The 21,459-nt window shown below is 36.3% G+C and overlaps 1 protein-coding gene across 2 annotated transcripts in view; it reads right to left on the reverse strand.

The window, feature by feature from the left end:
• Positions 1 to 21,459, reverse strand: part of MAN2A1 (mannosidase alpha class 2A member 1) — a 167,627-nt gene that overhangs the window by 90,708 nt on the left and 55,460 nt on the right. For both annotated transcript variants that reach the window (XM_058725288.1, XM_058725294.1), the window contains exons 5-8: positions 16,338 to 16,465; positions 11,824 to 11,997; positions 8,751 to 8,937; positions 3,967 to 4,144 (exon numbers count right to left, since the gene is read on the reverse strand). In XM_058725288.1, coding sequence (XP_058581271.1) covers positions 3,967 to 4,144; positions 8,751 to 8,937; positions 11,824 to 11,997; positions 16,338 to 16,465 — 667 coding nt within the window. The remainder of the gene's footprint in view (positions 1 to 3,966; positions 4,145 to 8,750; positions 8,938 to 11,823; positions 11,998 to 16,337; positions 16,466 to 21,459) is intronic.

Consider the following 21,459-nt stretch of genomic DNA (forward strand, 5'->3'; position numbering starts at 1 on the left):
ATATTTTTTACATTAAAAGGCAATAAATAATATCTTAAACATAACTTTAATATTAAAGATCCTCAAACTCCTCTATCTGGACAACATACAGGAAAACTTACATAAACTGTAAAAGAAGTGATGATCAATAGCAAACTGACTGTCTTGGCTAGTTCAAGGTCCGTTTTTTAGCCATCTATATTCAATTACTTACTTTTGTTTTTCCTTTCACTAAAAGAAAATAATAAATGTAAGCTTCCAGCTTAGACAAAATAACTTCAAATACCCTACAGAGAAGAGACATAACTAGATAAATCACAGAGAAAAAAAAACAACAACAAACACCGAAAAAAAAAACCAACCCACTTTTGTTTGAAAGGTATCTAAGGGGCAATCAAAGCAGCCAACACTTGAATGCACACATTCTGGAAAGAAAGGAAATGCAGGAGGGTTACTGTGTACAAGGTTAGAATGCAAAAGTTAATTACATTTTTTATACATGGACTATACCATGTTCATGGATGGCCTAATATGGATCAATATTCAAATTGGTCCATAGGTTCAAAGCAATGCCAATCAAAATCCCAACTTTTTTGGGGGGCGGGGGCGGGGGGGCAGAAGAAAGAAGACTTATGCTATCAGACATGAAGATCTATTCTAAAACTACAGTAATTAAGACAGTATGAGATGAGTCAAACAGACAAAATTGAATACAGTCTACACAAGATCCACACAAATACAGTTTCATGCATAATGAATGACAAAGATGATGCTACAGTGTAGTGGCAAACTGGTCTTTTCAATAAATAGTGGTAGATATCCATATGGGCAAAAATGCCCTTTGATCCCTACCTTCATAAAATTCATAAAAAATCAATTCCAAATACATTACAGACCTAAATGTTGAAGGTAAAGCAATAAAGCTTCTGGAGGACAACTTCATAAGAAATATATTTTCATGACTATGAGGTATAAACAAAAATTTCTTAAGTAGGACACAAGAAGCACTTATCATAAAGGAAAATACTATTATATTTAATTAAAATGAAGGATTTCTGTTTATCAAAAGACAGTATTAAGAAAAAAAATAGGCTTACATAGTGGGAGACAATATTTGCAAAACGTTTATCTGAAAAAAAAAAGACTCAAAGGAAAACATATATAAGAACTATAAATGGTACAAAAAGACAGATAACCCAATTTAAGGAAAAGTCATCAAAAGTTTTAAATAGGCACCTCACAAGAAGGTACCTAAATGGCAACAAACTTATGAAAAGAGGTTCAACCTCATAACTACCAGGGAAATACAAAATAAAACAATCACATCTATCATAAAATATAAAAATGAAAAGCAATCATAACTATACAAAGTCTGAGTAAGGAAGTAGAGCAACTGAAATTGTCATAAAATGCAACAATTAATGCAATCTATTTTGGAATACTGTTTGGCAATATCTACTGAGGCTCAACATGTGCATACTCAATGACCAAAAATTTCCATCCCACTTTATACCCACATAAACTCACATTTATGTATATCAAAGCATACACAAAATATTCAAAATGGCTTTATTTATAATAGACAAAAATTGGAAAACAACCCAAATATCCATCAACAATACAATGGACAAATTGTATCATATGGATACTAGAGATATTATACGGCATTAAAAATGAATATGCTGCTACATGCAACAATATGTATGAATGTGGCAAACACAACCTGGAGCAAGGAAATCCACACACAAAATAACAGATACTTAAGATCCCCTTCTTGTGAAATTTAAAAAGAAACAACACTAATCATGATGACAGAAGGGAAAATAAGCTTACTTTTGTTAAGAGTTGGCAATGATTTGAAGGGGATTTAAGGGACTCTTCTGGATGCTATAAATGTTCTATGTCTTAAACTGGATGGTGATTGCATGGGATTTTTTTAATTTGAAGAAATTCTCTGTACACTTATGGATTTGTGCATATCTCCTATGTATGTGATATTTCAATTTTTAATTACTTTAAAAATTGCCCTAGTGGACAAAGGAGGAAATGGGTAAAATACTAAAATCAGGACTTAATTCTGAAGAATCAGGTGGTAGATCCTTTTGTGGACCACAAGAACATTCGCTAGGAAGATGTATTTAGGGATAAAATACCCATATACATATGCCATCTCCTAATCAAGTGTTCGTATATGAGCTTTGTCTTCGAGGAGATTAAGGAGATGATTTAAACACAGACCCCACGCAAGAGTTCATACTTTGGTAGAGAGTCAGTTGTAAATATCTTGAATATACTTTATATTTTAAGTTTATCTATTTGATACTATTTAAGTTTACTTAATAAACTTGAATTCTCACGACATAGCATGTGGCCTATCGTCAGCTTTCTAATCTTCTAAACAGTAACATATGCTTCCTAAACAGAAGCATCTCAGCCCTATGAAAGAAAAAGAGAAAACAAGAATAGTATTAAGAAAAGAACAATGGAGCAACTCATTGAAAAGTGTATTATGCTGGGGCGCCTGGGTGGCATAGGTGGTTGGGCATCTGACTTTGGCTCAGGTCATGATCTCACGGTTCGTGTGTTCAAGCTCCATGTCGGGCTCTGCTAACAGTTCAGAGCCTGCAGCCTGCTTCAGATTCCGTGTCTGCCTCTCCCCTGCTCACACTATGTCTCTCAAAAATGAATAAATATTAAAAATATATATATTTTTTAAACAAATAAAAAGTGTATTTTGTTAAAAGAAATTGTTGTATATTTTACCTGAAATCTAGGTTGGTATGATTTATAAGGCAGATTTTTTAAAATTTAAATCCAAGTTAGTTAGCATATACTGTAATAATGATTTCAGGAATAAAATTTAGTGATTCATCACTTACATATAATGTATAAGGCAGATTTTTTAAAATTGCTATGCTAATTTTCATTATCCATTTAAAATACTCATAAATTCTTATCACAGAGAAAAACCTCACCTTAGGAAATTAGAAAGCTGATGACAGGCCACATTCTCTTCCTTTCTACAGTATTTTCACAGATATTCTACTGTCTCATGGATTAGTGTATAAATACAATAAATACACTGGGTAATTTTCTTACAGAGTCTAATATATCACTCTTGTTTGAATGGTGACTCACGAAACATCTGCTAAAAAAAATGCTTTTATGGGATCAGGAAAATGTGAATCTATCTGGATATATGATATTATTGAATTATTAATTTTGTGATGTAATAATGGCATTATAATTTCATTTGTAAAGTCCTTATCATTTAGAGACAGATACTGAAATGGTTACAGATGAAACTACATGACATCTGAGGTTTCCTCCAAAATCATCCCGGAGAGAAGGGGGAGGGGAGAGTGAGACACAGCTGAAGCTGAAGAGAGTGACCTAGAATTGAGCCATGGATATTGGGAAGGCAGGGTGAGGTTGGGGGGTGGTGGTACTTGAGTCATTCTCAAAACTTTAGGGTACGTTTTAAATTTTCCACAAGGGGAAAAAAAGAGTGAGAACTACAGGCAAATAATCGATTGATTTTAGAAGTCTTCTCATCTAAGAAAAATGCTAGTGTATTCTCTGGACACAAGACATTCATTTGCAAAATTCAGGACATGTCCATCTGCATCTGCCAGTCACACTACTAAATCACCAGGATGCAACTGTCGGAGAGAAACAAACTTTCAACGCCGGTAGAAAAACAGGACATCACTGAAAAATGAACTTCACGCCTTACATGTTTACAGCCACTTAAAACTCATGCCTGTTTAATTCTATGGGAATGGGGAGAAAGGGATCACTTTAGAAACACAACTATAACACTAGAGACTTCTCCTCTGTAAGAACTACAGGTTTACATAAGGACCACATATTCAAGTAAATACTGAGATATGGGGACAAGAAACTAAGGCAACTGTGTTTTAGCCTCACTTAATAATGAGGCCTCAACTTCAAATACACTTTCATAATTAAATATTGTCTCATTACCTTAACGTTATACTCAGGATGAGAATTCATATAATCAAAAAGCAGCTGGTAATTCTTAAACTGATGATCCCATTCTGTGCGTTCACAGTAGCGAAAATCATCTCCCAGCGGGGCCAGGAGAACTGTGGTACGGAAGAGCTTTGACTTTTTTCGGTACTGGTCGAGAAGCATCTCAGCCCTACAAAAGAAAAAGGGAAAAAAGGAACAGTAGTAAGAAAAGAACAATGGGGCAACTCATTACAAAGCGTATTATGTTAAAAGAAATTGTGTATTTTACCTGAATTCTAGGTTAGTATGATTTATAAGGCAGACTTTTGAAAACTACTATACTAATTTTTGTTGTCCACTTAAAATATTCATAAATTCTTATCACAGAGAAAAAAACCCATAGTTTTTCTTATCCTTAGAGAAATAAAGTCACAGACCAACTTTGGCATATAATTACTAGGAACATCAATGGCCCTCCTGAAGCCCAGGTACAGATATTGGATCTTGGACAGCCGGTGTTTTAAAATGATTTGGTCCAAAAAGACAATAAGGATTTCTCATCTACATAAACTTTGAAGTTTGCTTTGATTTAACATCTCTTTCTCTAATTTAAGCTAAACTTGCTTGATTAAACATTAAAAAAATAGTTTGAACAAAACCAATTATAGAACCGTATTTCCTCTTCAAAAGGAAGAAAAACAACTCACTTAACACCTGCCATCAATAAACTCTGTATCTGTCACAGTGTCCTTCTCAGTACTGATCAACGAATCAAGCTTAGGAATTGAATTAGCTTTTCTGGATTCTACCTCCCTCAGCTCTAACCACCCATGACTCAAAAGGACAGCTAAATACTAAATGTGCTGATGTGCTTTTATATTTCATATTCTAGTAATTCTGTAGGAAATCCTTTTGCCAAATGCTGAATTGGGGCAACATTTGAAGAAGACTACGAATATAAGGTATTTAAGAGGAATGGCTTACCAAAATGAAATTAAACAAGCAGATGAACTCAGAGTAGTTCTCAATGTTGTAATGACACACTTAAGAAATTAGTGATAAATCACTAATATGCTTTTTACCCAATGTTCCAATTTTCATTTCAAGGGTTATTCAGAAGTAGGTTCTAATTCACAATATAAAAACTTATGAAAGAAACTCAAAGAACACCAATGATGAAAGAGGTATTTTATAGAAATAATTAAAAAAAACATTTAACTAAATTTAGAATCTCATGATCTTTCTATAATGATAGTCTCTGAAATTGCTTTGCAAATATTAAATTATTAGCAAAATTTTGTAACTTGGTGAGTAAACTATAACCATAATATCCTTACAAAACATAGTTTTCTGAGATTAGCATTCAGTGGAGTACTTAATTCTTACTAATAATTTACTAATATTCCACACTTACCAAAAACAATTTTAGATTTTTACTTATAATTAAAAAATACATGTACAATAAGATTAATCAAACAGAAAGACAAATAAAATCAAAATAAATAAGTGAAGAAAACCAAACATATAAATCACAGATTATAAGATATACTATGTGACAGAGCATCCATCAGATCCCCCAGGCAACCAGAATAAAAAAAAGCAAGTGATCATTTAAATGAATCCCAAGGTTTACTACTAGATATACCATATCTTGTGTATATACACGTAAGACACATAACAGGAAAGAAATCACAAACATTAAACGTGCCTTTTCCATTTAGCATCTGTCCTCGCGCCCAGGCTCCTGCTCAGAAGGTGTCAACACTGAGAAAGCCAAGGAACCAACCTATACTACCTGGTAGACAGTGGATATTTATTAAATACATGGTACACTACTGACAAATGAACCAATGGATTATCACTCTGAAGATGTACAGCAGCAATCTGCTCTTCAATTCTTTCACCAGATTCGAAATGTCAACTTAACTAGAACCAAGAAAAAAATTCCCTAGAACATCCTATCATTTGACATGTAAATCATCATCATATGTAAAATATTGTGCATGAGAACAAAACCTCAACTTGATAAAGAATGGTGTTTCTTTATTTGGGAAGTAGAGGAACTTGCTGAACTAATAAACAGTATCAGGTGTATCACCTGTAAACTACAGTTCAATTTCATTTCCTTTAGGTTATTAAAACCAAGCACCACTAATCTGGAAGGCCCGTGTTTGATCTTCATTCATCAAGAAGTAAAAAGGAAGGTGATGTCTGGATGTGAAGTAACCAGTAGAGTTAAGATTTTAAGACTTATGAGAAGTTTTTTTAAAAAATCTACTTAAGTATTAAATAGACTCTTTCATCTCTCTGCCCCCAGGTGTCTGGAAACCAGTTGCAAAATCAGTGGAACTGACTGAGTGCAAAGTATGTTCCTGGGGGGCAATCTTTGAAGTGTCAGATGGGACACAGCCACAGGATTACACAAAATGGCTTTTTTCCCCCTAATAATGCACTTTAAATAGATAGGAGGACCAAAAAAAAGAGGAGCCTCACAAGGCCTTTGGGTGCACTCAGAGTCCCCAACTGAAGCATCTGGCTGCCTTCAAAGAAATTCCCTATCTTTGACCTCCTGAGCTGAGGATACTCTCCCCACCCTTACCTCTTCTTTTTCACTGTACCTTTTGCTACCTTATACTGGATGACTCTCCCATGCCTAACTAACCTAATCCCAGAAAGCAGGCTATTCACTGTTCCTCAGGGATTTTCATTGCTGTAGGAACCAGGAAAATGAAACCAGGTTGATTCCTAAACTTGGACACTTTAAAAAAAAAAAAAATTATAAATAGATTTTGCTAGAAGGGAACTATGCCTTCAAGAAGGCTCCCATGATAAAACACTTTTGTGTGTGCCACAGTGAGAAGCTCACAATGGAATATTTCATGGCCACAAGGACTCACTCAAGGCAGAGAGACCCAACCTCACCTTCCTCTTCCACACACAATTTTTAAAAAGCAATTTTTTAAAAATAAATAGACTTGACAGTACCTAGTGCAAAGATCTTATTTTATTTAAAAGGCTCTATTGTTGTGCTCTGCAATCACCTGGGGTGATTATGCTGGCACTCTATTCTCATTTTGTTGGCCTGGAGACTTTTCAAAAGTTCCCTGGGTGATTTGGGTGGCTGTGGTTGTTAAGTACTGACCTGCCTCACCCTTGCCCTTTTTAACCCTCCTGTGGAAGGTAGGATGCCTCGCTTCTTCTCAGCAAGCTGCGCTAGCATGGAGTTCCCTGAAACCATCAAACTTATGACTGGCAAAAAAAAATGCACGTAATTATTGTTATATAATCCATGTATTACAATTTGATGAGTTTAAAAATATGTCTACATTTGTGTTACCGTCATGTTACTGAAAAATTTTTTAAGGACGACATGTACAAGAACCTAGGCAGAGTAGGTTTGTGGAAACCTGAAATACTAGGGTCTTAAAACTACGGTTAAAGAATGTTCTGGTTTGTAGAGTTTATGGCTGTCATCATAGTTTAACTGTTTATAATTTCCCATCTCACTCTCGAAAATTTCCTCATTTGCATAATAAAATGATGGATCAAAAAAATAAAATAAAAGCCTATTTTACTTTTCTGGCATACATGAGTGGTTTACATTAAAACACAAGGTTTTTTTTAATGTTTTTTACTCTTTTTGAGAGAAAGAGACCGAGCACAACTGGAGGAGGGGCAAAGAGAAAGAGAGAGAGAGAGAGAGAGAGAGAGAGAGAGAGAGGAGAAACAATCTGAAGCAGGATCTAGGCTCTTAGCTGTCAGCACAGAGCCTGACATGGGGCTTGAACCCATGAACCGTGAGATCATGACCTGAGCAGAAGTCAGATGCTTAACCGACTGGGCCACCCAGGCGCCTCTATATTATAACACAATGTTTTATTTTTTTTTAATTTTTTAAAATGTTTTTATTTATTTTTGAGATAGAGACAGAGCGCAAGCGGGGGAGGGGCAGAGAGAGAGAGACACAGAATCTGAAGCAGCTCCAGGCTCTGAGCTGTCAGCACAGAGCCCGACGCGGGGCTCGAACTCACAGACTGTGAGATCATGACGTGAGCTGAAGTTGGACGCCTAACTGACTGAGCCACCCAGGTGCCCCACACAATGTTTTATTTAAATGCATTATACGGCAATAATTTTTAAGTGAAGAAATTAAGCTTCATAAGCACCCAAATTAGAAGTATAGGTAACTAGATAGAATGAGATGCTTCTATCATTAGAGTAATTTTCTTCTTCTTAAAAAAGTGATTCATTCCTTTGATTTTTATTTAGATAAATATGTTTAAGTATAAATATTCCTAATTAAAATTTTCTATAAGCCAAAATGTCAGAAAGATTGAAAGAGTGTATTCATCAGAGCTGGGCAGCATTTACTATTATTGAAATTGTTATTAAAGGAACAGATAATTACACTCTTTATGTGTTCCATTTCAATAAATGTGTTTTTGCAGTTGGGTTGCTTTTCTTACCAATTTATACAATAGAGACCAGAAGTTTTATTATCAACAAAAGTATATGAAATCAATCAAACATAGTAGACAGTTTTTATAATAAGGGCAAAGGAGATGGTAATAACAGAGTATTATAGGTTCTCCATTGTACATTGATCACCTATTGTTCATTTTCCATTAAATTTTAACACATAAAAGGCACAAAGCTCTGGCATTTTTAAGTCGCTTGAAATCTGGTTTGAATGAATACCTTGAACATGGATAATGTTGGCTACTGAACCCTTTAGCAATGAGTAGCTGAGTTGCTACTTTGTTCGATGGTGTCTTATGAAATGCACATTTTCATACCTCTTTTGGACATTTCCAGGATGTATTGTTTCTGGGGGGACTCCCCAGGGACAACCAAATCTGCCTCCAGGAAGCCGTTTAAAATCAAACTGGCAGCATATTTTAGGATCAGGTCCGCACGTATGAGGGATGTCATAGCTGTAGAAGGGCATCATGTGGCAAAAAATATCTGTGCCAGATCCCAGATCTAAAATAAAGAGCCAACAGACAAACCTGAATTTATAAATTCTGTTTTCCTATAACTGTTCAAAATGCCAGTACTTTCTACATACGTAATGCAAGTTCGACCCTAATCCACAACCTATTAAACTACCCGTACATAAGCTTCCATGACATTTAACAACCACCAGGCTGAAGGAGGAGACTCACACCCCAGTCTCTACCTCCTCTATCTAAATTTAGCAGAGACCCATCATTAACCAGCATCCACTGACCTAGGAAGATACAAACCAAACCAAAGCCAAAGCCAAAGTTGTGACTGGCTCATCCAAAATTATGGCCATGTCCATCCCTGGCTGCCAGCTCCTGCCCACCCACATCAGTAATGGGAGACACTGAGAAAGACCATTACATTAGCCACAGAAGAAGGGTAAGAAGAGATGAAGAGAATAAAAGGAGAAAAGGAAAAGTAGGGAGGCTTGTGAGAATACTGGGTAAATTCCTATCGACTTCTTGCTGTGAGGAGAAGGAAGTGCCACCAGAAGAGTTCAGAGAGTCTCCCAGATGCTCACCAATAAAGAGCCAATGGTACTCTTCACCAAGAAGGCAGCACAGGACAAGTAAAAGTAATTTTCAAAACAAAACAAAAAAACAAAAAACCACCAAGAATAAAAATAAAGCAAACAAACAATATATATATATGTGTATATATATATGCATATATATACACATATATATACATATACATACACACATATATATACACATATATACACATATACATATACATACATATACATATATATATATACATATATGTATATATGTATATGTATATATATAGAAAGCAAGCACTAGTTCCTGATGCAGAATTGTTTTTATTTAAAACCTCAATGCCACGAAGTCTTACCACTGCCCTTGAGAGGTCAGAAGCCTACCACCCAGTGAGTGCAGGATTTAACCAGGAGTTAAAAATGGTTATCTTTATAGACTCCTGACCTAGAAGTACCTCCCCGCCTTTACTGAAGTATGGATTTCTACTTTTCAGCAATGGGTATGTACTGCTTTCATAATAAAGACAGTTACAACAAATAAAAAATTAAAAGCAACATGCACATTTTAAAAAATGAAAATACCTGCTTCATTAAGAACCAGAACACACAAAGAAGCTCAACTGAATTCCAACATAATTTTGAAGTAACATCTTCAAATCTATCTGGTGAGCCTCCAATACTCCGATTCTATCTCATACTCCATTTAGCTAAAGTAATTACCAGCTCTCTCCCAAATTTCAAAGCTATTATAATCTGTACTTTTCTGTGCTGTTAGTTGTTTCGCTGAATCAGATTCCAGCATGACATCATGGATGCTGGTCACTAATACCTGCTCTCAACACAGAGGCTGTCACAACCTCAGACACTGATGGCACCTTCTCTTCCTTCTTCCTATAGATCGAAGACACACTCCACATCCCACTGCTTCACCTCACCCCATACTATTTAGCAACTCATTTTCACATTGCAGTTTATCTGCTGCATTTGATGTTGTCTTTTATCAAATTAAGACTGTAATTTCCTTATAGGCAAGGGAGTTTTCTGTGTTTTTTCCAAGCATGGTATTAAGTACATAAAAGCACTTAGTAATTTCTTGTTGATTGATATTTATGGACAATTTGAATATAGGCGACTGTTTAAGTAGGCCCTTTTCAAATTAACAATCTTTTTTTTTTTTTAAATTAATATGCTCCTTTGCACTTGATCCAACTATACAGGATATAACCCCCTACAAGTTCTTGTTTTCCCTCCAGGTTTTTATTTTCCAGAATAAAAAATGATACAGTTAATTTCTTTCCTTACTGAAAAAAACAGCAGTACATATAAGGGAGTTACTGTCTAGATTTACAAATGATTTTTTGAGAACACTCGGGAGAGAGCTAAATTACACAGGAAAGAAAATATGATGTAATACAGTAATTTCTGAACATTGTTTTAGCAACAAAATCCTTTTTGCAGATGAAATCTTAAGGAAAACTCAGCATCAGGATGGCAGTGAATACCAGAGAGGTAAAAGCCTGGGTTTGTGAACTACACAAAGACGGATTCAAACCTCACCTCTGTACCTACTTGCCCTTATGACTTTTGGCAAATGGCTTCACGTTCCTAGCATCCATTCCTTCACCATTTAAAAGGAATTATAAGAGAACTGAATTTAAAGGATAAAGATTCAGTGAGAGAGTGGATATAAAGCATACAATACAATGCATGGCCCATAATAAAAACTCAATAAAGAAGAAATAATAAAGTATTCTGAATTAAATGGGTGTTGGGAAAGGCAAAAACATCTTAAGAAGCCTAAATCTTGTCTTCTCCTCAACCCCCCACCCCCAGCCAAGAGCTGCGAAAGTCTGACCTCGGAACACCTGTGCACCCACAGAATACAACGTGAGAACAGCAGTACAGATAACAGGAAGGCTGTTCTAGGAGGACAGGATTAAGGTTTTAAAAGACAATTCTTACTAGATGCAGAGACAGGAAAGACAGAAGGAAACAGAGGCTGAACATGAAATAAATGACTGGATATAAGATATAACACATGTTCAACTTTGTATAAAACAGGTTCTTTTTAAAACAGAAAAAAAAAAGCATTTACAAAAGACTAATTCCTTACATTTATTTACTTCCTTTAGGAGTAAAAAAGAATCCACAATGTTCTATAGATAAATATCTTCACCATTGCTTAAAAGAGTCTTAACACAAAAACTCTGGGGAATAAATTCTAAGAATCTGTGTCTTTAAGCAACCTAATTTTCAAGACTGACACTCTGAATAAAACCTGTAACAGCCTGAGTTCATAACCCTTATGAAATAACATCTAGGTCAAGGGAGACCTTCCATGTTCATCAAACCCTACATACCCCAATTCTGTCTCCAAAAAAATTCCAGCGTTTTATGCAATGCAAAATGTTTTTTAACTGCATAATGAACTCTCTGAATAAGCATGTGAGAAAATCCAGCCCGTTTAAGAAGATAAGCCATTGTTGGGGAATGTCCAAAAGGATCAATAGACCAACCAGACCGAGGTTTCACTCCTGTTGATAAAGAAAATAAGTGTTATTTTTTTAACTGACAATGACATGAAAAGAAGTCACATTACCGTCAGAGCCATCTGAGTTTTGTGGTATTCCAGGTCTGAGGACAAACGATCTGGCCAGCATTCATTCCCCTTTAGCAAACACTCCCAGCAGGGCTCCCAGAGGAAAGGATCCTGGCCCTGTCATGTCCTCCCAGGCAGGGGAATCGCACAGTAGGTTAATCAATGAGCTGAAAGAAGCACTCTGCCATCTTTAATAGGTATTAGCAAGCTACTGCCATGCAGGGAAGCTGGAGAAACAAACAGGACCTAACCCCTGCCCTGCCCTCTAAGACCTCACAGTCTTGTTTTGCTTTGAGTTGGACAACCCAGCAACTTGATGTTACAGAATAAAGAAAAGTACGCTAACTCATTTCAACTTGTACTCCTCAATCCCAAGTTAAGGAATTTGTAGGCCATCTTTCATACTTCACAACAGTTCTGTATCATCTTATTATGCAGTGGCAGAACTGGCTCAAATAACTGTTCCGTATTTTGTTAAATCTTAAGACATTTTGATGCTGGTGCTTTCTCTCCACCTAGAAAGGATCAATGGAATTTTTCACAATTGACTCACATCAATTATAAGAGCTATTGACTAAAGATATACCTCGATTTCTCCAAGGATACAATGTAAAAAATAAACATAATAAATGTAAAGACTGGATTAATGAAATATGATTATTTACCTGGCATTATACAAACCTCATCTTTTATTTATTCAGTACACTCAAAGAAAACTTCTACATACAACCTATATAAATCTACATAAGTAGTATTACCTTGTGCATTTTTTTTTTTTTACTCAAACACCAGTTTATCACCTTCCATAAACCTAAGGGTATGAGAGGTTCTAGGGTTAAAACAGGAGTTAATCCTGATCCTAACAGCACAAAGTATCATGCAAATAGGTATAACACAGAGTAGCAGAAAAGAGAGGAGAGGGAAGAACTCTGGAGAACAATCCTGAAGATGAACAGAGATGAGAAGCTGGCAAAAGAGACTGATAAGAAAAAGTCAGAACTCTCAGAGGGCCAAGAGCATCTGTCAAAACTCAAAGAACTGCCCACGTATTTTTGCATTTCACATATGTAATTTACCTCTAAAAATTGTAAAGAAATCCTGAACCCTATTTAGTATTTTTGGGTTTTTTATGGTGGTATGGGTTTAACAAATTCTGGAGCTGCTTTTCATGCATTCTGAGATTGAGCAAATTGAGACAAGGGAGCCAAGTTTCACACTGTTAAGAAAAGCAACTACAGAATATGTAAATGTGGGAGAGCAGGATGTACTTTGTGATCCTGAACTGAAACATGAGGTATCAGTACTAACTTATGGCTTTATAACACACACATGTGTGCGAGCCTGCACAAGAGGGCAAACATGACCTCTTTTTTTTTTTTTTAATTTTTTTTCATCATTTTTTTATTTATTTTTGGGACAGAGAGAGACAGAGCATGAACGGGGGAGGGGCAGAGAGAGAGGGAGAAACGGAATCGGAAACAGGCTCCAGGCTCCGAGCCATCAGCCCAGAGCCTGACGCGGGGCTCGAACTCACGGACCGCGAGATTGTGACCTGGCTGAAGTCGGACGCTTAACCGACTGCGCCACCCAGGCACCCCAAACATGACCTCTTTATAGAAGTTTGGATTTGTTTTATGCTACACTTTTACCTCAATTTGCTCCTTAACTCCTCCTAAAAAAATATGTGCTGTACCAAGGAAAACCTAGCCCAGTACTGGCATCCTTTATAGGTCTCTGCCTAGCTCTCACCTCCTTTCATGAAAAAGATTTTGTGCTATTAAAGTAAGATTAAGATTGTCAAAATATATAAAAGTAAAAACTGTTAGGAAAAATAATAGGAAAGCATCATTAAAAAGAATAAGTACACCACTCAATTTCTGGCAAACCTAATAGACTTAAAAATTAGAACCTGAGTAATATGAATAATATAATTAATAAAACTGGATTATTTCAAGTACATTTAGTATTAAAACATAAGACAAGTCAGGGAACAGTTATAAAAATGGGTATTTTGGGCAAAAGACAATCTGAAAAACTCAAACTTAAAAAAAAGTTTCTAATGATATTAGTTAGTGTAATAAAGTTCATAAAAGCAGAAATTAACGACAAAAACCTAAACAATTTAAAAAAGCATTCCATGGCCGAATATAAAAATAAAGTATCCAAAATAACATGTTGTTCCAAACTGTTTAGAAAACAAAATAGAACATGAATTTACAAGATGCAGCCAAAGCCCACCAGAAGAAACTTCATATTCTCAAATGTATTCATTACCTAAATTTAAGAGCTAAAACCATAAAATTTCTAAGAAAAAAACCACAGAGTTCATGATCGTGGGTTAGATAATGACTTCTTGGTTATGACATCAAAACACAAGTGACAAAAGAAAAAATAAACTGGACTTCATCAAAATCAAAACTTTTGTGCATCAAAGGACACCTTCATGGGGCACCTGGGTGGCTCAGTCGGTTAAGCAACTGACTTCAGCTCAGGTCATGATCTCACGGTTCGTGAGTTCGCGCCTTGTGTTGGGCTCTGTACGGACAGCTCAGAGCCTGGAGCCTGCTTCAGATTCTGTGTCTCCCTCTCTCTCTGTGCATCCCCCCCCCCCCCCACCCACTCACACTCTGTTTCCCTCTCTCTCTCTTAAAAATAAATAAATATTTTAAAAATATTAAGAAAAATTAAAAAAAAAAGGACACCTTCATGAAACTGAAAACCCACAGAATGGAAAAAAAATATTTGCAAATCATTGTCTGACAAGAAACTTGTATGAAGAATATATAAAGAACACTTACAAGTCAACAATAAAAAGACAAAGAACCCAATTGTAAAAATAGCAAATAATTTGAATAATTTTCCAAACAAGATATACAAACAGCCAATACACACGTGAAAAAATGCTTAACATCATAGTCTTTAGGGAAATGCAAATCAAAGCCATAATGAGGTACCATTTCACACTCACTAGCATGGCTAAAATAAAAAAGACAGTAACAAATGCTGCTGCAGATGTGGAGAAATTAGAACCCTCCTACACTGCTGGTGAGAACGTAGAAGGGTGCAGTCATTTTGGAAACAATTAGGCAGCTCCTCAAAACGCTTAACATAGCATGCTGCCCAATGACCCAGCACTTCCGTTCCTAGGTATGTACCCCAAAGAAATGAAAACATATGTCCTCACAAAAACTTACACAAGTGTGTATAGCAGCATTATTCATAGCAGCCAAAAGGGGAATAATCTAAATGTCCATCAACTGAAAAATGGAGAAACAAATGTGGTATTTCCAAACAACACAGTATTCAGCTAAAACCCCTGTCACCCCCATTCATTCTTTATTTTTATTTTGGAAGAATTCAAACTTGAGAAAAGGTGTAGGAATCATATGAAGAACTCCGATAAAGTTTCCAACTAGATTTACCAATTATTAACACATAACAAGTTATAGTGAACATCTGATTTTATCAGTGCAGCATCCTCTTCCAGTAGTAACAGGATTCTTCTTTCGTGGACGACCCATTCACATGGTTCAGGTGAGGCTTACCCTGCCTTCAACAAACCCCTCCGCCCCATGACCATTTCCAAGAGCTGACTAGGCCTTGGTGATTTCAGCTCCTATACCTCTAGCCACAGAAACTGGCTCAGGGTTATGCACTTAATCCAAAGTGAGCCAATTAGTTAAGCTGTTAAGGAAAACTTCTCCTGGTTCAACTAGGAAGATGAGAGTCCTAGTTGCCTATGGCCATCTTACTCACCATGTGGAGAGAGCCAGGAGAAGATGAAAGCCATGAAAAAATAAGCAGAACCAAAAGAGACAGTGCCTAGACAACACAATTCGAGTCCCCTGGATCCAACCATACCTGAAGTTACCATATATATCTCTGTAATTCTCAGTGACAAAACGAATACCTTCTTTTCATTCTTCTTTTGTTTTTCTTAGGCAAGTAAATTAGACTTTTGCCTCTTCTAACTAATAGTTATAACTAATATAAAACTAAAACCCCAGTGGGATATTATTAGAAAAAAAACTACTCTAAAATTAATAAGAATAATACATAAAATAATAGATTACAAAGTAGATGACTGTAAAAGTGACCATATTACATTTATGTAACTTAGCTTATGATCAAATAAACATCATAAATTGATGAGGGATAAAAAATACTGGGAAAACTGGTTATTTAAAAAAAAAATAAAATAAAGCCCCATCTCATGTTCCCCCAAATTAACTGCCCAAAGTTGTCCAAATGAAGGAGAAAGACATTAATACATACCTAGATTTTTTTCCAGCCACTGATGTCCTTCAATTAGTTGGTCAATTAAGGCAAAATAATGTGGAGCAGCTTCATCAGGCATAACCCAGCCACCTGTCACAATTTCAAACTGACCGTTTTGTAGCAAACTGGAGAGAAAGTAATATAGGAGTTTACAATAACACACAAGAAAAGTTCAAATAAAAGATTTAAAACAGCATAAATTAGGGACAGCCCTTAAGTGTAACCAGTATTTCTATTAGTTACTAAAAAAAGTTTTTTAAACCAGGGAATAAATTTCAAATTTGTGACCCTGGTGATAAAACATTCTTAGGAAAGTGTCTGTGGTGACACTCCCCCCCACCACTTCCACCCCAGGCAAAGCCACTGTAGGTCACTTTGGAAGTTCCTTTTCATAAAGTTATAATCTCCCAGACAACTTCAAAGATCCTGACGGAAACACATCTGACTTATTTCTGAATCTTGCAAAGCACCTAGCAAAGCGCTTTACTTGTGGTATATGCCGAATGAGGGTTTATTGAAGGACTGTCATTTTAAGCACTACATTTGTTTCAATACACCTATATTGAAAAAAATCAATATTTATTTTAGTCTTTCTGACACTGGTAAGTTAATCATGCAAACTACACAAAAGTAATAATAATAAAGGTAAAGCTAGTAAATATCACATGCTTCTGGGAATATAGAAAACATTATTAAGCACTTTGCTCCAAATTCAGCTAAAATGTTATCTGTATAGTTTATTTTACATTATTGAGTGAAAAGCTCTAACATTACCATTATCCGTCCATTGGGTACTCCTTTGCCATAATGCCATACAAGGTAACTAGATTCCCAGCCCTAGAGCAACTGAATTGTTACAAGATGATAGCTTCCTCCAAGGAAAAAAATTATAAATGACTAAAAATTTGAAGAAGTACCTGAAGAAGTACACAAGTCAAGAATTTAAGCAAACACCTTAAATGTCACAGACTTGTCAGTCTGCAGCACGATGGTTTGAAAAATAGTGTAAAATTTCAGAAAAAAGCAGCAGCTTTAATAAGGATACACATCACTGGATACCTACCACTAACAGTCAAGTACCAAGCCAAATTTAGTTGAAGCAGACCAGACATAAAAGATTAACATTTTCCTATAAAGCCTATAACAGAATCCACAGCATTAACACAACATCTGATTTATTCAAACATATGTGTAATCGTATAATCAGTGACAGAGTGGATAATGGACACACTTTTTAAAACGGAATGAATGGGGACGCCTTGGTGGCTCAGTAGATTAAGTGTCCAACTACAGCTCAGGCGGTGATCTCACAGCTCATGAATTCAAGCCCCACATCAGGCTCTCTGCTGTCAGTAAGGAGCCTGCTTCAGATCCTCTGTCTCCCTCTCTCTCTGCACCTCCCCACTCAAGCTCTCTGTCAAAAATAAGTATTTTTTAAAAATCATAAAATAATTAGAATGAATGAATAATTCCTTGCATAAAGGTTAATCTGTATTGCCATGGGAATCACCAACTAACAATTCACATAGAGACTGTGATAGCTCATTAAGAGTGTCTAAAAAAAAACCAAATGTCCAGTCAAACCTCGGATTCTCATACGCCCAAATCAAGAACTTATGGTACAGAAGCTGGAAATTAAAGAAAAAAAAAAAAAAAAAAGCATTTCTTTATGAATACAACTAAATCCAAGGCTCTTCTGACCTGCTTTTACTGTCAAACTACTTCCAGTCAGTTCTCTTTCTTATCTTCCTGGCGACTGCCCGATTTAGCCACACTCTGGAGGCTCTGGCCCAGACCCAGACTCTTACATCTTATGGCCAGTACTTGGAAGCCTGAGATGTCTGGACAGATTTGGGATTTAATCTCTGGCCATCAAATATAGAAGTGTGACTCCTTATCTCGGTATTCCAGTAAACAGATCTTCTGGAAAATTTCAGAAATAAATTGGCCAAACAAAGTCTCTGCTGCTTCTGAACAGAGAACAGAAATTACAGATTAAAAAAACTAAAAGTTAAGATGAAAAAAAAAAAATCACTCCAATGATAGAATTTTTCATCTATATCAGTTTTATTTTGCTACGTAATTCCTGTCCCATAGGCATGAATGGGCTCCAAGAAACAGCAAACTGAGCAAAGAATCACACCTACTATATACAGCAAGTAGTTTCTCAGGTCTCTTTGTAAACAATCTATCTCTTTCCCCTCCCCATGATGCCCAGATGCTACTATGATCATGTATTAATCATGTATGAAAGGTAACACAACAGTTATTTTTTTTTAATGTTTATTTTTGAGAGAGAGACACAGAGCATGAGCAGGGGAGGGGCAGAGAGAGGAGGAGACACAGAATTCGAAGCAGGCTCCAAGCTCTGAGCGGTCAGCACAGAGCCTGATGTGGGGCTTGAACCCACGAACCATGAGATCATGACCTGAGCCAAGTCAGACACTTAACCGACTGAGCCTCCCAGGCGCCCCCGAACACAACGGTTACCTTAAAGACTGTCTTGTCACTTCATTCTGGGAAGGCATGGAAAGCCTCCCATGCATTAAAATGTTTTCCAGAATATTCTCACCTACTTATGTTCTTCTCTCCTATTTTTCCCAACCTGACTGGTCCCAGTGGTCCTCATGTCTCTGTTCAAATAAAACCTACCCAAAGAAGTCAGCCTGAGCACCTAATCTAAAAATACTCCCACCATACCACCACACTCCATCACACACCAGAATTACCTTGTTCATTTCCATGTCTTCTCTCTCTCCCTCCTCAGCCCCACCCACCATCAGAACACAACATAGGCTCCCAGAGAGCATGAACCAGGATATGCTGTTTTGTTCACTTTTCCACGCCCAGCCCTGAGAAGCATGTTTGGCACATAAATAGGCACTCTGATAGTTGTGAGATGTAAGAGGGATGTGTAACGAGATTCTCAGCTCAGCTTTTTACAGAGAGTTTTACATTAGATGAAGCTCAGAGACATACACAAAATAAACCGGTCAGCACAGGGCCAGGTGGAAAGGAGTCTCGGAATAATCTAGGTATGAGGTGGTACAACCTAGAAAGTGGTAGGAAATATGGAAGAGGAGAGAGACAGGAGGCGTTTTCATGAAAAATCAGTGGGAATTAGGAAATCAGGGGTGATAGAAGAAAGGATTACAGCTCACATGGCTTGGGACTGTTAATTCCTGGTGTCTAATTGTGGGGCAGTGTTAAACACACAGTGCAGTTGAGAAGAGAGGTCACTTTGTGATCATAAACGTAAATTTGGATAAGGCTGTTTGATATGACAGTGAGACATCTAAAAGGAGCTAACTGTAACAGAAAAGTTAAGGAAAAGAGGCCGATATAAAAATTAAGCTTGAGGGGATTAAAACAAAGAGGAAACAGAGAAGGATAGGAAGTCAGGAGAAACAATCAAAAGGAGAGTCAAGGACCAAACAGAAGGGGAGAAAAAAAAGAGAGGCAATAAGAAATGTTAAAGATAAAAAGAATCTGAAACATTCTAGAAAACAGTGATGAAGTAAAACCTGCCATTCTACTTGATAAAAGCCATTTTTATAGTTAAAAAGCTATCATGTAACTGTGGCTTACTCAAAAACAGACACTTTGGTGGGTCAGACTATAAAGCTATGAAATCTATTTTTATGGTATTTATACCATTGGGACGACTGTGGCTCAGTCAGTTAAGCGTCCCATTCTTGACTTTGGTGCAGGTCATGATCTCATGATTCAGTTTGTGAGATCAAGCTCCGCATCAGGCTCTGTGCTGAGTGTGCAGCCTGCTTGGGATCTTCTCTCTCCCTCCACCTCTCCCCTGCTCATACTCGCACTCTCTCTCACTCTCAAAATAAATAAACATTAAAAAAATAAAATATTTATACTATTAAAATAGCAGATTAAATAAGTGGAAAAGAATGGGACATAGTTTTATTTATAAAAATTTAAATCTTGTGGCTAGAACCCACAAACCAAGAGATCATGACCTGAGCCAAAACCAAGAGTCGATGTTTAACCGAATGAGCCACACAGCCTCCCCCCCCCCAATGTATATAAGCAATAACAGGAAAATAACAGGAAAGCTATGTTAGCCTACAAAAAAGTGCCATATTTAAAACTGCCACTGTTAGCAACATAATGCAAATAAAATTAAGATGGACCGCAACTGTACATTTGAGACTTTAATAATTTTTTTAATCACATAACAGGAAATACCTATAACTACAGAAAAAGTTACTTAGAAAAAATACAGGTGCTTCCAATTTCCATGTACTCCATATTCAACAAGCATCACCTGAGCTATTTCTCTGCACTAGGAGAATACAAAATCAAAAAAGACATGCTCCCTCCATAGGATCTATTGCTTAATTTCTGCCAAGAAACTGGCTTTTGGCAAGTTTTTTACGTGTACAATTTTTCCTCATACTTCCTAATAAACATGAGATCTAGAAGCAAAAGTGAAAAGACAGGAAAAGGGAAGGGAAGAAAATATATATGCACAGCAAATCTAGAAAACAGGAAACCAGGCACTAACTTTCAAAATTAACTTTCAAAATCAAAACACTCCTGTTTCACTCTTTTAAATGGCTGACTTGTAACTACTGGTAACGGCATCACACATTTCTATGTTTCTATCATTTCAATGCTTAGGAATTTGGTATAAAAAGCTTAACTAAATAACTGAACAAAATTAGGCTCACTTTGCCTAAGATGTAGAATTTAACTTAAGAATGTACTTGCCAAGCACATGAAGCTGCAAATCATTTTCTCTGAGTGTCACTTTTTCCCTATGTAGACTCATCACACATTTGGAATTTGGTCACACACAGAAGGATAGACTCAAAGAGCTTTTTTCCCTAATGGGGAAATTGTTACAGATAACTTAGTAGTAAAAAATGCATCATTTAGCAAGCTTCAAAGAATCACAAACTAATTTCACATGAGAAAACGAGTTGAATTTGTAATCATACATCTGGGGAAATATGAAATAATACAAGATGATGTACAGGGATTCATTCTTAAATAAAAATTTAGTTAACTGGAAAATTAAAAAAGATGGAGGCTCCCGATGAATCAATTAATACCCTAAAAACATTTGCTTATCATTTGCTTGATTCGTATGCCT

This window comes from Neofelis nebulosa, chromosome 1 (genome assembly GCF_028018385.1).
Source record: "Neofelis nebulosa isolate mNeoNeb1 chromosome 1, mNeoNeb1.pri, whole genome shotgun sequence".
Classification (NCBI taxonomy): Eukaryota; Metazoa; Chordata; class Mammalia; order Carnivora; family Felidae; genus Neofelis; species Neofelis nebulosa.